Below are 15275 nucleotides of genomic sequence, written 5' to 3'. Positions count from 1 at the left end.
AGAGATTGGTTTCCATGTCTTTATGTTAGAAGGGGTTGATATCAAGCAGACTTAATGTATATATCATCTTGGGTGTACTTCTACCTAGCTTTTATTGGCTGTAAACTGGATTCTCAAGATGCATGTAAATGTCAGCTGTAAAGGGACTACCTCTGCAATCGATAGTTTAAATGTGGGGAGACTAATACACTGTCTAATAGCGCACTAAGGATGAAACCAGACAGACCATCTGCCAAGGTCTGTCTGAATTCATTGTATGCATTGTATTTACAAAAATCAAATTGAGAAGTACTTCTCAAATTGTTTCAATTTTGTTTCAAGGTACGATGTTGACGTGTAATATATCTCATTTTTACATTGTGTTTGAAATAGATATAAGATAATGGATGTAGCCTTTTAAACAGTGTGAATATTTTATGAGAAGCTGACCATTCATGTAGACTTCCATGAACACATTACAACTTGTGAAGCTAGCCATTTAATAGCTATTTGCCATCCGTTTTCCATATAGTGCAGAGAAATTTTCTTTTACCACATTTGGTTGTAAAAGAAAATTTGACAATAAACATTCCGACCCCCCTTTAATTGTGCTAATGCTTGACCACATTGCCGATTGTGACACATTTTCTTTTGGAAGTCATGGATATCTTTAAGAGAAAGGAGGAATCTAGGAAAGTCATAATTAGATTTGGTTCAAAGTGCTAACTTTATAGCGACAATTTGTGCAGTAGTAACAACTTCTCCTTGAAAGTCTGCTTGTTGTAGCGTTTTCAGACCCTCAGCGGAGTTGTCTCTGGTTGGATTTGGCTATGGCCTGCACGGCACAGACTTGACTGCACAAAGAGAACATTTCCATTGGCAAAACTGAGTATAAGCTTCTCTACATCACAAAACAATCAAGGTTTCAAATATTTAAAAGGACAGGAAGTGTAAGCCTGCTCAATAAGCCAGCCTCAATGTCTCCTTGGCACTGGAAAATACCCAGTGTACACGAGTAGTTTCAGCATCTGTCAATGCAACCCTGCTGTATTTTAGTTTAACACTATAAGGCATTTATTTTCTATTCATAATCCTTAGGGGGGATGTGTGGGTCTTTGTAAGCAGTCTCTGCTTGCAACATTTCCTTATGCAAACATTGTTGCACATATTCTCTACTTGGGAAGGGCTTTAATTTAGTGCCTAATAGACAGCAGACGTCTTCAAGGGATTCTAAGCATTGGGACTGCTGGTGTTATTAAATATGCCTTGGATAAAGCTAAAAACCTATATTTATCCTCTGTGACTGGGCGCGTGCATGAGATTGTTGTGATGGGCATTTTTCTGTGGTGTGTATTTTGGCAGACTACGTTTTTTATGGTACATACGTCTGAGTGTAATGAAGGATCTATTTTCCTGTGCTTGCTTTTACATTCTGAACCACCACTGCAGAAACCACAGGGCATTGTTATTTCATTCCTTTCACTCAACAGATTAAACAGATCCAGATTGACTCAACAAAATATATATATATATTAATTTTATTATTATTTTTAGTTACTGAGAACTGAATACTGCAATGAACCTTTTGAAATAATGGATTGTGGTATCTTTAGCCCTGAACATAGTTTGGTTTGGTTGCTCACGATATTATTTGTTTAATTTTGTTCATGAAAAACATTTTCGTATTATTTCATTGAGCCTTTATTAATTACTAGTTAATCCATTGCACAAGTGAAACTTTTATGTGGATTTTTTTCCATTATCATGTGCACTAACGGCAGTACAATTTTAAGCACTGCCAATTGTTTCCATTTTGAAATAACTGTCTCATGTATCCATAGTGATGCTGGGTAGCACTAGATAGGCGCTGAGTATTCAAGTGTTGACCACTGAGTAGCAGGAGAGATAGTTCTAGATTGTGAAGTGCTCCATAACTGCAAGGCGGAGTATAATTCAATCTGATTGGCGGAGGAATTTACATCACAAAGTTTCTTCTATGGCTTGGCAGAATACTTTTTTGATTGGTTGGAGTGGGGGGAGTTGAAGGGAAGGGGAAAGTTTTTTTTTGGGATGGTTTGAAATAGCGGTTGATTGTAATGGATGTAGGACGTCTATTATTTAAGTGGGTACCAGAACAGACGTAGCCTACAATATGCCACTGCAATGGAGGAATAACAATACAATTCTCCTGGGAATCTCTGTAATCTTCAGATGGTTACTCAGTGGTTCCTGCTTATTTCAGGCTCCGTAGCCAACCCTTTGGAAAGTATGAATTTCTATTTTATTTGTATCTGTTTCTTCATGATTGCAAAGTTTTTATGTTTACTCATGAGAGACATGGAAACAGTGGTAGTTACTGGGCACAACTTCCACAGGATTAACTAAGTGTTGCTAATTCTATGGTTCTGTTCAAATTATATGCTTCTACCTAACTAAATCTCCTTTGCTTCTTTTAACTAGTATTTATGCACATTGTAGTTTGCAGTAAGACCGTACTTTCATTCAGTAGCACTTATGTTGGGTCTTCTTTCTAAGTCATTTGAGATGACTCAGGTTTAGATTAGATGAGATTGAACTCAAATGGGACTCAATGTGTAGTCTATTACTTTATTTTTTATGTATTACTTTAAGGTCAGGGGCAATGCCAAGGAGAACACCCTTTTCATGTTCCAATTTATGATCATTTCAATGGGAATCTTTTAAATTAAAACCCTTTACAATGTGACCAGAGAAATGTTATATTTTTCAGGCATGCCAAGCATTCGTTTTGCTAAAGCAAAGTACATCAGAGTTGACGAAATAATGATTAACTTTGGGAATGTGACCTTTGACTTGGTCTTAGAAAACAAAATGCAAATACTATGCAATGTTCATTTCCATATCCAGCCTGTATTCAGCGAGTATTGCATGGTTAGTATTCCTTGTGGCTAAGACATAGATTGGTTTACATGGTTTCATACATCTAGTGTGAAAGTGTGTTTAGACAAGACAGTTTAGCCTTTCCTCTTTAAACAATTCTTCCTCCTCGTGGAAAGGCTTGTAGGGCATTATTGTGAACAAATATAACACATAAGATGGAAATATGGCATAAGTATTACTTACAAAGGTTTTGGTTGTATCTAAACATATCTGTCAGCCTATTAGGCTTAGTATAAATGAGCCTTACGATACATTGAGGTATGTTGAGTGACTTGACCTGACTCTGGATAGTAACAGAACTTCTGAAGAGAGGATGTAGTCTAGCATCCAGCAAGGTCATACATCATGCTCAAAGTGCTTGGCTGCAGAAACCAAAACGCCCAGCCGCATAAAAAGGATGTCTGATGTATTTCTATCCATTTCAGGTCTTTGTGGAGGCTTAGCCTGGCTCCATTTAGGTACATTATTACAGCTAGAAAAGCATAAAAGTATTTATGCTTGGGTGCCTGACAGACTGTAGATACGGCAGGCTTCCATTAAGTCCTCAAAACGAATGTGACTTTATGTTGATTCTCAAATGTGATAAAATAACTAATACATTACACCAAAAGCTAGGGGGATGGATATCAGTCACTGTGTGTGCTGAGTAGATAGTATTGCCCCTGTATAGCTGAAAATTGATGTTTTTCTCCTTTACACTGTAATATTTCTTTAAAGTCGCATTGCTCCATGGGCGCTTTGACTGGGGCCTCTCAAGACTGACGGAACGAATGACCCCAGCCTCCCCCGACCCCCGCCCTCGGATCTCATACCCCGACCGCCCTGGGTCCCTGACAACATCCATCCTTGGGTGTCATTGAGGAAGATTGGTGGCAATGGGATGGGGTTATTGGGATGGGATGGGGGGTGGGGGGAGGTCCTTTAATTTGTCATCCACGGTGGGAGTCCATCAGTCGTCCATCAACGCGTTTCCCTGTGCGTTAATCAAATATGATCGCTGTGATTACGACCTTCGCAAGGGGTGAAGGTGTCATGACGGGGGAGAAGATTGTGTGTGTGTGAAATATCTGCCGCTGTCCGCCGGACGGCCCGGATGTCGATATGATTTGGTGGCGGGTCTGTCTATTAGACAGAAGATCTCAGGGTTTGACTTACCCTTGTTCCCTGGGAAGGACGACCAAGTGTTGTTTCCATGAAATCAGGACAATAGTTCACTAACGATTCTGAGTATCAAATAGGTACACACAGACACTCAAGCACTTGGAACTGTTTGTAGCTCCGTACCTAATTTTGAAGCTTCTATGCCCAGATTTGAATCTGTGTCTGAAAAGTCAGTTTGGTTCTGATGAAAGCATCTGCTCACTGCCCTAATGTTAATAAAGTGTGGCAGGATAATCCAGAGGTTGGGGAGGGAGTTCAGTCCTAGTCATAAGATACTGGGTTCAATCCCCATTGTCCACCGCGGTGCCTAACTTTAGGCATCCTTTAGCAAGATGCCCTAACGTCTACTGCTATTAGCTTTGATAATTTGTCCGCTAAATAGTAGTTTAAGAAGTAGTATGTGTTTGTGTGCTGTCCAATAGTAGAATGTATCTATCTGTTTAGGGTCGAGGGCCATGTATCCTGTTTTTAGTAAAAAGAGAATTGGTTGAAAATAAAGTATATGGAGTAAAAAACAAAGTACAGGTTAGTTGAGAGATGTAATTTTTCATGCATACACCTCAAACAATTTAATGCGCATACTAAGTAGGTGCACAATGTACTTCAATGTGAGTCACACAAGTCAGCCTTCTCATTAACCATAAAGATTTTACAATTTTTTGGATCATTACCGTAGTTGGTAAAAGGAGCTGCTGTTTTGTCGACTAGGGATTTTGTAGCACCCTTGTCAAATCATATCACACTTAAAATTGGGGAGGTTTTTTTTGTACTGGAAGATAGTGTTTACATTTGTAATGGGTTTGAATGTTTTGAACATTTTGCTTGATTTCATAATGTTTTACTTAAATGTTGATGAGATTTCCAGCCTTTCCATTAAAGATGTGCATAATTGTATCCAATAACATAAGGTTCAATTCAATTAGCGATGAATTAGTGCTGTCACCCGTCCCCTCCTCGGCGTTCATCCTCATCACTCCCCGCGTTCCTCTTCCAAAATAGAGAGAATCTCAACCTCTGGGAAACCTCACAGCACACCCCCGCACATGCATGCACTTGCGCAAAACATAAGTACACATACATAGACCAACATCACACACACACACACACACACACACACAGAAATACACACACACACACACACACACGCACACACACAGAAACACACACTCAGAAACACACACACACACACACACACACACACACACACCCACACACACACAGAAACACACACTCAGAAACACACACACACACACACACACACACACACACACACAGACAAACACACACACACACACACACACACACACACATACACACAGTGACAATTTCAAAGATGATTCCTTGGAGACATATTCTGTGAAGTAGAGGCAACGGAAGTCTAACAAAATAATCCTAGATTCTGTTTCATTCAGACGCTAGGACCTAGGCTATGAGTGTTAAAGTGGGGTTTCAAAACATGCATCTCGAGAGTTATAGACCAAACTTGTATGTTTATGGAAAATGTAATATTTACACCATTAATACTAAACTATCCTTTTTTTGCTTTGCCACGACAACATTTTGTTACTTATTTTATAATAAAATTAGTGTGTTTGTGTATATAACAATTACCATTCAAGTGTGTATTTCTTTTTTGAAAGGAAACTAAAAGAGCGTGATTAGGCTGTCAAATAACAGTCATCTTCTGCAATGATGGTCCTAATTAGGAAGTCTCTTTCACCTAGCTGCATTAATCATTTAACACTGTTTTCCTCTTCCTCTTTTCCCCATATTTCTTCTGTACAGCTTTAGAAAACCTACAAAAGGATTCCATACATCTGTGATTGGCTGTGAGACTACCCTGACCCTGCAAAATTGAAGATGATGTTGCTATGGAAACTACTCATGCTGCACTCACTTATGGGCTGCCTCGCAGGTAAAGTATCTTATTAAGAACTTTTGATGCATGCCAAAAGCTGCCTTTGTGAAGCCTGAGTCCCTATTCATATGTATTTGGGGCAGACTGTGGTATGAAAGCCATGGTTCAGAATGGAGAGAAGTCAAACAGATGAGCCTGGAGCAAACAACCAGATCACCTTATGTATTCCAACTGCTGTGCAAATAATATCACCATACGAATAATCGAAAATGGGTGGAGAATGTTGAAGAGTAAATTGTTTCCATGAAAATATTTTATTTTACTTCATGTTTACCTCTGATTTGTATTATTCTTATTTTTGTTTTAGCTGTTTCCTGTCAGTGAAGTTGAGATTTTCATGTTGAATAATAAGTAGTGTTTGTGGGCTGAGTTAGGGTATATTATTTTGAGTGAATATGTATCATTTAAGGGATACGTCATTTCAACTAGCAACTATTTCAACTAGCATTTCGTTATATTATCAGAGTAAACATTTGTTTGCGTGGTTGGTTGTTTTGTTCCTCCACCCTGAAAGCCGAAAGCTCCACCGGGCCATACTTCAATGATGAAACTACAAGAACTGTATGGATGTAATGTAACCATGGGGGTGTTGATTTCGGATATGTGTGGGGAATTTTACCTTATCTATTCTGCTAGTTGTATAGTTGATGATGGTAGTTCTCTCCAATATTGCCCACAAACGAACAAATCCTCAACTTCCGATTCTGTGTTAACAAGCCACATCGCATGCTCACAGACGTAGCAATTGAGTTTACACATTGGACAATGTTGAACACGTATTTCCCAGAGTGACCCATGATTTCCCGCAATAATATATGATCAAACTAATAATAACGTGTCAAGCAGTTGAGAACTCGGATATGGCATGTGTGTCTGCCGCAACAACACTTGCAACTGGTTATTTGGATACATATTGTAGCATTTGTGAGACATAATAGTTTGACTTGAGCACAAGTCAACACTGGTAAGCCTATTATAATTATATGATAGAACAAATTATAACGAACCATGCAGTTGAGAATGAGAACTCCACTCTTGGCGTATGGCGATGTTTGTCTTACACAAGAACATACACACAATTAGTGCTTTTATATGCTATTTTAGTACATTCATTCAGCATCTTGAGATACATTTAATTGCCATAGTTTTTATATATGCTATGCTTTACTGCTATATGGTATGCCATGCTTATATATGATATGCTATTCTACATTATTTTATGCATTGTGCAGTGCTATACTATACATTGTCAGAAATAATGGGACAATAGCTATATATTAGGCTACAATTTTTTTATTTTTAAAGCAATTATACCTTACAAGAAGTATCAAAAAGTGACGAGGTATGAATTGATACGTTTAATATAAAATGTAATATATCGATTTGAATTACCCTTCCCCCTGTACACCAGTCAATTAATTTTGACTAGTTTCCCGGGGTTTAGTTATATTTCATGTGTTTAAGTATCTAACATGGCAAATAAGTTTTCATTATCTTTATACATTTAGATAAGCAATGATGAATTGATTCAATGTCAGACAGCGGATTTGGCAGTTGGTGTTCATTACTTAAATTAATCTCTAAAGACAGACATCAATCAATCTGAATAATCTGACCATGCTTTTACAAAAAGAAAGCTCCATCACTCTTTTATCGCACAGTAAAGTTGAATTATCGCTTCATTATGCTCTTGGTGCCCTGTTCACCCAAGGGCCATTTTGGCATTGATCTGGCTCGGTGATGAAGAGCTTTCATTTGTCTCCCTTACAAATAGGCGGGGTCAGAGAGGAGCGCCGGCAGAATTACTCTGAGTGTTTAATCAAGAGATATCTCATAAGTCACGTCCGACGACACCGATGCTCTATTGATGAGGTCACCGTTGGGTCGTGGGTGGAAGGGGTCCTCTTCACATCACTAAACACCCAACAGATCTGCAACCCAAAAAATAAAGCCATCACTTCCTTCCTGCCTTCTACACCTATCCTATGTGCGTTGTTTGCGTGAGGGATTATAATATTATATATGGTATATGATATGGCTGTCTGTGGGCTACTGTATGTGGCTACTGTCTGTGGCTACTGTCTGTGGCTACTGTCTGTGGCTACTGTCTGGGGGCTACTGTCTGTAGACTACTGTCTTTTGGCTACTGTCTGTGGCTACTATCTGTGGGCTACTGTCTGTGGCTACTGTTGGTGGGCTACTGTCTGTGGCTACTTTCTGTGGCTACTGTCTGTGGCTACTGTCTATGACTACTGTCTATGGCTACTTTCTGTAGCTACTGTCTGTGGCTACTGTCTATGACTACTGTCTGGGGGCTGCTGTCTGTTGACTAATGTCTGTAGCTAATGTCTTTTGGCTTCTGTCTGTGGCTACTATCTGTGGGCTACTGTCTGTCGCTACTGTCGGTTGGCTACTGACTGTGGCTACTTTCTGTGGCTACTGTCTGTGGCTACTGTCGGTGGGCTACTGTCTGTGGCTACTTTCTGTGGCTACTGTCTGTGGCTACTGTCTGTGGGCAACTGTTTATGGCTACTGTCTATGGCTACTGTCTATGGCTACTGTCTGTGCTACTGTCTGTGGCTACTGTACAGCTATGACCAGAATGCGCACCATGCACTTATTAGTGCATGCACTGTCAAGGCCTACCCCATGTGGAGCAGGTCTCTCTGTATGCACACGACTAGCACCATGGAGATTGTTAATACAATTTTTAAAGGGAACTCAGCATGCCTTTATATATAAATATACAATATTATATATATAAATATATATATATATATATATATATATATATATGAACTTTAGGGCTTAATATAAGTATAAGTAGTGTGCACATTATTATTAACAGTATTGTATAAGTGTGCAAAGTATATATTATACTACGATCCATCCTACATTAATCATCACACAGAAATTCTCATAAGAACAGACAGTACTTCTTCCCTATTCTTCACAGTCTGAATAATATAAGGTATTAATATTAATATAATAAGGAAATATACTACTGTAGGTACTATTTCATGAGTATATTTAGATATTTGTAGAATGCAGTTTATGAACACATATACCTATATGCGAGATGAATTGTGATGAGCAACAGAAATAATCATTCAAAGCTATACATTTTTTCCAACATCCGTCTCGACAGTTCGTACACACATGATATAAAAATAAAAATTTCAGTCATGTAATAATTAGTGATGAAACTGAAAGAAGTGGTTTCGTAGCTACACCCATAACAGTTTGGAGTCAGTGAGTGAATTCGATAGAGAAAAATATAAAAAGGCTTGCCTATACCGCTATTGTCAGTGTTCTCCTCAGTATGAGGCTTCACCTGTCGCATTGCTCCTCACTCTCCTAACATACCTCTCACCCTCTCTTTCGCTTGCACGTTTCCCGACTATTCTTGTCCGTCGGAAGAATCAAAGCCACACAGAATCCACAGCCACGCTTTCCACTTTGGTTCAGCGCACAGCGGCAGAGGGAATGGGGGCAGGCTTAAGAGGCTAGAGTGAAACAAAGTGATTTCATGTAGTTTTTTATTCTTTTCCCGCCTTAGCCATAGAGGAAGGGGATGAGGCGGGAGAGGGAGCCAAGCCAATTTGCACCATCCGTGTCCCTTTTTTTCGACCAGCAAGCATTGAAAAGAGCATTAACTCTCCTCTTGCCCTTGTTCGCCCCATGTTGAATTATGAATATTACTATTATTTTACTTTTATTTAATATTTACTTATTACAATATCAATTTGTATTATTATTATTATTATTATTATTATTATTATTATTATTATTATTATTATTATTATTATTATTATATAATCTACATCATAATGATTCTAATAATGATTATGATTATAATTATATATATGTAACTATTATATATATGTCCTAATTATATCATAATGGTTATTATGATCAGTAGTAGTTTTCCCCCCATCTCGTGTTATTTGGCAGCGAGCTAAGCGGGTCTCACTGTCAAAGACCTCTGATGAGAGGAGCCTATAAACAAGGCTTTAAGGAAAGGTCAAGCTGCCTTCCTCATGTCAGCATACAACAGAATAGTGCTGTCTGTGCTTTTGTGTGTGTGGTGTGTGTCTTGGCATATTGGTCACAATGTGAAGAGTAGTAGGTGTAAAATGTGAAGAAGTACAGATATAAATATATATGTTTATATATATATACATATATTCACATTAGTGCTGTCAGTTTAACGCGTTATTAACGGCGTTAACGCAAACCAATTTTAACGCGTACATTTTTTTATCGCGCGATTAACGCTTTTTTGGCTTGGCAAACGTTGTAATTTTTTTCACCTGCTGTCTAGCAACAACTAGTCACCTTAGAAAAACTACAACACCATACCAGATCTAGCTACACCAGAAACAAAACAACAAGCACGCCGCACAAACTTTTTTGGGCAAGCACGAATACGGAGCGGGTGAAAAACTCCTTAAAAGTGTGTGTGTGTTTGTGTGTTGTGGCTATGTTCGAGCCTGCACAAGAGTTCAATGTTGTCATTAGCTGTTACGTCTTTCTGCCCAATCGCAGTTCAAGGCCCAAGGGCTGTACCACTTCGGGAGGGGCCGCTCAGTTATTCCCCTTTAGACAAAATTGAATTGGTTGCGACGTTGACAGATTGTATGTGTTGCGTCTGTTGAGTGAGTGAGAGGTTGCGGTTGCACAATTCAGGCTGCCGGACGGCGCTGCAAGGAACTATTATAAACGCAATACTGTTATCCCGCAGTAATCAGCCCGACAGCCCCGAAACGTTAAGATTACCACTCCGCCACCGTGTGTGTGTGTGTGTGTCCGTGTGTGTGTCCGTGTGTGTGTGTGTGTGTGTGTGTATGTGTGTGTGTGTGTGTGTGGGGGGGGGGGGGGGGTTATATTAGATAGAATATTCATACTGGTTTAAACAATACATTTAATAATAATTTCCCATCTTTGCTGAGCAAAAGTTTTGTTCGAAAATTCAGTGATTGAAACAAAGAAAAGCCTGGGCTATTGAAGTTTTACGGTAGGCCTACCACTGTCATGCACCTACCCGATGTCAAGTGGACCAGGTTGATTCACCGCGGGTTTCTCTTCTTACTGTCTTTCTCAACACTGTCTGATCTCACTAAAAGGATAGCAGCACGAAATCAAGGGATATTTAGAATAGAAAAAAATGTGCGATTAATCGCGAGTTAACTATGACATTAATGCGATTAATCGCGATTAAATATTTTAATCGCTTGACAGCACTAATTTACATATATAATTATTATCAATTATTATTAGTATCACTTCAGCTTGTGCATTTTCTAGTCGGTTTGCTTTGGGCCTAGCTCTCTCTCCGTTTCTCTCCATGTATCCCTCTCTCCCTCACTCTATATCCCTTTGTAGTTCCTTCCCTCTCTCTCTGTCTACCTCTCACCCTCTCTCTTCATAGCTCTTCCTCCCTTTCTCGCTCTCTCTACCTCACACATTTTATTCCTATTGCAACCCAAATTCTAATTTGCGTCTCTGCCTCCCCGGCTTATTTGACTACAATAAGGGAACTAAAGCAATGCCTGTGCTTCTAATAACCATGCTGCATTTTATATTTTCTCTCTCCTATTTTGGATGAGTGGTGGTATGGCTGCATGTTCACAACCATTTGGTTCCTCTCAGCCTAACAGGCCATTTCTGAGAAGATTAAAGGGGCTGTTCTTTAATTCCTACTCAGCATTACTACACAGTGCTGCACACAGCAACACACACATACAAATGCGCAAACACTCACATTGACACACCACACACGAGCACACACACACACACACACACACACACACACACACACACACAAACACACATACACACACACACACACACACACACACACACACAAACACCCACACACACACACACACACACATTCATAGGATGCTGATTTTCACATTCACAAACTCCATGTTGAAATATGAACACAGTAAACGACAATCAAGTCAACAGTTTATGTAAAAGAAGATGAGAAGAAACACAAATAAACCATCAAGGTTTAATAAACAAAATACACCAAAATACATGACAAAAATACGATAAAACTCCTGCATAACATCTGCAATTTGCAACTACAAAAATCGGTAGTTGCAAACTACAGTTGCAAATCTGTAGTTTGCAACTACAGATAGCAACCGGTGCTTTCAACCAGATCCTTGTGAATTCAGATGCAGGTCATTAAGGAGTAGTTGGGAGCTACGCTGCTGAATTGAAGCTCCAGGATTGGGGCCAATGAAACCTAGGGTCTTTTGGCTAGGAACCAAACCCCCTTCTAGACATAGCTCTTGGCACGCTAAACAAGCACATTGACAGTTATGAGGCCCACTATGGAGTGCTCCACTAACGATGAAAGAGTGAGCATAGGAAACATGGAGTGGGTGCAGGTTAGAGAGAATTGCTGGTCCGACTCACTACTGCTTCTATCTCAAAATATTATCAGTAAATAATTGTTACGTATTTTATACTGCTTTTTTACTGCTGTGTGTGTGTGTGTGTGTGTGTGTGTGTGTGTGTGTGTGTGTGTGTGTGTGTGTGTGCGTATGTGTGTGAGTGTACACGTGCATGCCTGTTTGTGTTTCTGTGTGTGTATGTTTGTGTATGAGTAAGAGAGAGGGAGTGAGTTTGTGTGTGTGTGTATGTGTGTATGTGTATGTGTGTGTGTTTGTGTGTGTCTTCCAAGTTCTTGGATGTGAAACCCAGAGCATCAGCAATTTACCCTAGGCTAGGGTTATTCCAACTAATTCCTTTCAACTACATAACTTATAGTAAACCTATATAATTTCAAATATAGCATTAAATATTATAAATATCAGCCTGGTTAATAATTCAGTGTTGTACAGATGAATCTGCTGACTCGGGTAAGTATTTTAACATAGCTTCCACCGTGCATTCATATCATTCAGCAGTATAAAAAATGTATGTGGAAGCATAAAGCAGTAGCTTTTATTTGTTGTTTTAAGCATACACAACAACGCAAGGACTGTAGTCTAATGACATGCTACTCCCGGTTACGAGTGCATTAATGTTATATATTCATATCAGAAGGCAAGCATTTGGAGGCAATGTTTATAAGTATCTAAATATGTATTATATTGTAGACCACAGTGTCTTCTTCTTGCTATTTTCCTTTGCTGTTTCTTTGCCTTTCTCCCTACCTTTCCAATTCGCCATCCCTATATCTCTCTCACTGGCTATCTATTTCTGTCTCCGGCTCTCCCTCACTCCCTCTCTCTCTCTCTCTCTCTCTCTCTCTCTCTCTCTCTCTCTCTCTCTCTCTCTCTCTCTCTCTCTCTCTCTCTCTCTCTCTCTATCTCTCTCTATCTCTCTCTTTCTCTCTTTCTCTCTCTTTCTCTCTCATGCTCTCTCTTTACTACAATGAGAAAAAGGGACATTTGAATGGCCATTGTTAACCATGGTCACCATCATTATAAGTATTATTATTACCCAGAGGAATGACAGCCCAGGCCACGTTGATCCATCAAAGTCATGCAGGTGCAGTGTCACAGCCGCCCACTGTGGTAGAGTACAGCTTTGGATGAAACTGTCACCTACACTGAACAAATGTCCCTGGAGTTCTTCAGCCGAGGACACAAATGAAATGATTAGCTCAAATGAGTCAGTGAGGGAAATACTTGGAGTCGAAATAACGTGGGGAGTTTGTACTTCTTTTTAATTAGTTTGATAATACTGGAGAAAATTGAAGTAGGACATTGTCGACCGAGTTAAGCTGGTTATCTGCCTAAAGGTTGATGGTTAGACTTTTTAATCATAGTTGGTTTAATGTTTAACATACTGCGGTGACCATAGATGAAGAGTGCACTCTTAATGTAGCGTTTAGGCCAATATTCCTTGTTGACTCTCAAAACACTGTGTCAGACAGATTTACTTCAATAACCATTCTGCAAATGTCTGTAATCAGACAGTAAAAGAGCTGCTTTTTATGGTATTATCATAGACAGTATACTATACTATAGTATCCATATCATCAATACAGTTATCAGTGTTCAAATCAGCTGGGTGAGCATAAAAGGGCTCTGTGAAGAGAGAAGAGACTTAGATAAGAGAAGAGATATATATTCTCCATATCTGTGTCTTGAATATCCCCACCCCTGAAGAGCTAGGAGAGAGACATCTATTCAAATAGCTTAGGCAGGCATGAGAGATACGGCCAGATATTCCCCACTGCTTGACCTTGAACCTATTTATGAACTCTTTTACGTCGCCTCAGCGGGTGAGGAGCTCCGCTGGAGCCTCCCCCCCCGCTGAAGCCTCCTGGAACATGATGGGGTAGGAAATTGTAGGGAGTTCACATGCATGTATGCCTGTGTATGCGTTCCACTTGCTTGTATGTTGTATTATCTCTGAGGAGCAGGCAGGAGCATATATATATATATATATATATATATATACATATGTATATATATTTATAACATGGGGAGTTTTTCATTTTTGAGCGTTTACAAAAAAAGAAAATGCAAAAAGGAAAAAAAAAGCAAAACGTTAGCAGGAAAAATAACACTATAAAAACATAGTGAGACCCTGAAAAAAACAAAAATCATAAACCTATATAGATATATAGAATGAAAAACTCCCTATGTTATGGTTCAGAAAAACCATTAGGAAGGAGCCTTTGAACTTGGATCTTTTTCAAAATAGTTGTTGTTTTGCTCGCTTTGCGGTGTAGTTTCAGTGGATTGCAGCAAGGCAATGAATCTTTGGAATTGCAGTAGATTGCAGTGATAAAATATGACGCCTATTGTATTGTGATCAACATTAACCTTAATGAACATGACAAAATCTGAAGAAATATGTATTATTTCATCAGATAGGGGTGAAATAGGAAAGGGGTGAGGCGTATTGCTCAAGAATGCCTACAGGTAGTCTGCAGCCATTAGGATTCAAACTCATAACCTTTTGCCTGCGAGTCAAACACCGCAAACACTATACAATATGCCATGAACCAGTTTGTTAATTACACTCTACTGAGTTGACACAGTGTTTACATGTGTGTGTTAAAAACATGGATGCTTAGAGCCTCACATGTTTCCCCGTGGAAATATGCTGTTATTGCAGACCGAAACAGGTTATTAACATTGCATTAACATGGTTTAGGGCATTGTTGGAATGTTGGGCATTTCATAACACATCGTGACTGGGGGACTTTCAAATGCAACCCATACCGATGTAAGGCCCATTGTGTTTAGTTCATGGTCAAATCTTTGCTAAAACTTGAATCTCAATTGCTGCGTCTTTTGTTGGATTCAGGATTATATGGTAT

General features: G+C 39.2%; 1 protein-coding gene across 1 annotated transcript in view; it reads left to right on the top strand.

Moving 5' to 3' along the window:
- Window positions 1-5919: 5919 nt before the first annotated feature.
- The window catches only part of cntn4 (contactin 4), a gene marked incomplete at its 5' end in the record, with an annotated part of 104325 nt that continues 94969 nt past the window's right edge, over window positions 5920-15275 (top strand). The window contains one exon of the mRNA XM_079748698.1: window positions 5920-5974. Coding sequence (XP_079604824.1) covers window positions 5920-5974 — 55 coding nt within the window. The remainder of the gene's footprint in view (window positions 5975-15275) is intronic.

Source organism: Pollachius pollachius, assembly GCF_949987615.1.
Source record: "Pollachius pollachius genome assembly, chromosome: 12".
In the NCBI taxonomy this organism is placed as follows: domain Eukaryota; kingdom Metazoa; phylum Chordata; class Actinopteri; order Gadiformes; family Gadidae; genus Pollachius; species Pollachius pollachius.
This window is presented reverse-complemented; position numbering and strand designations above follow the sequence as displayed.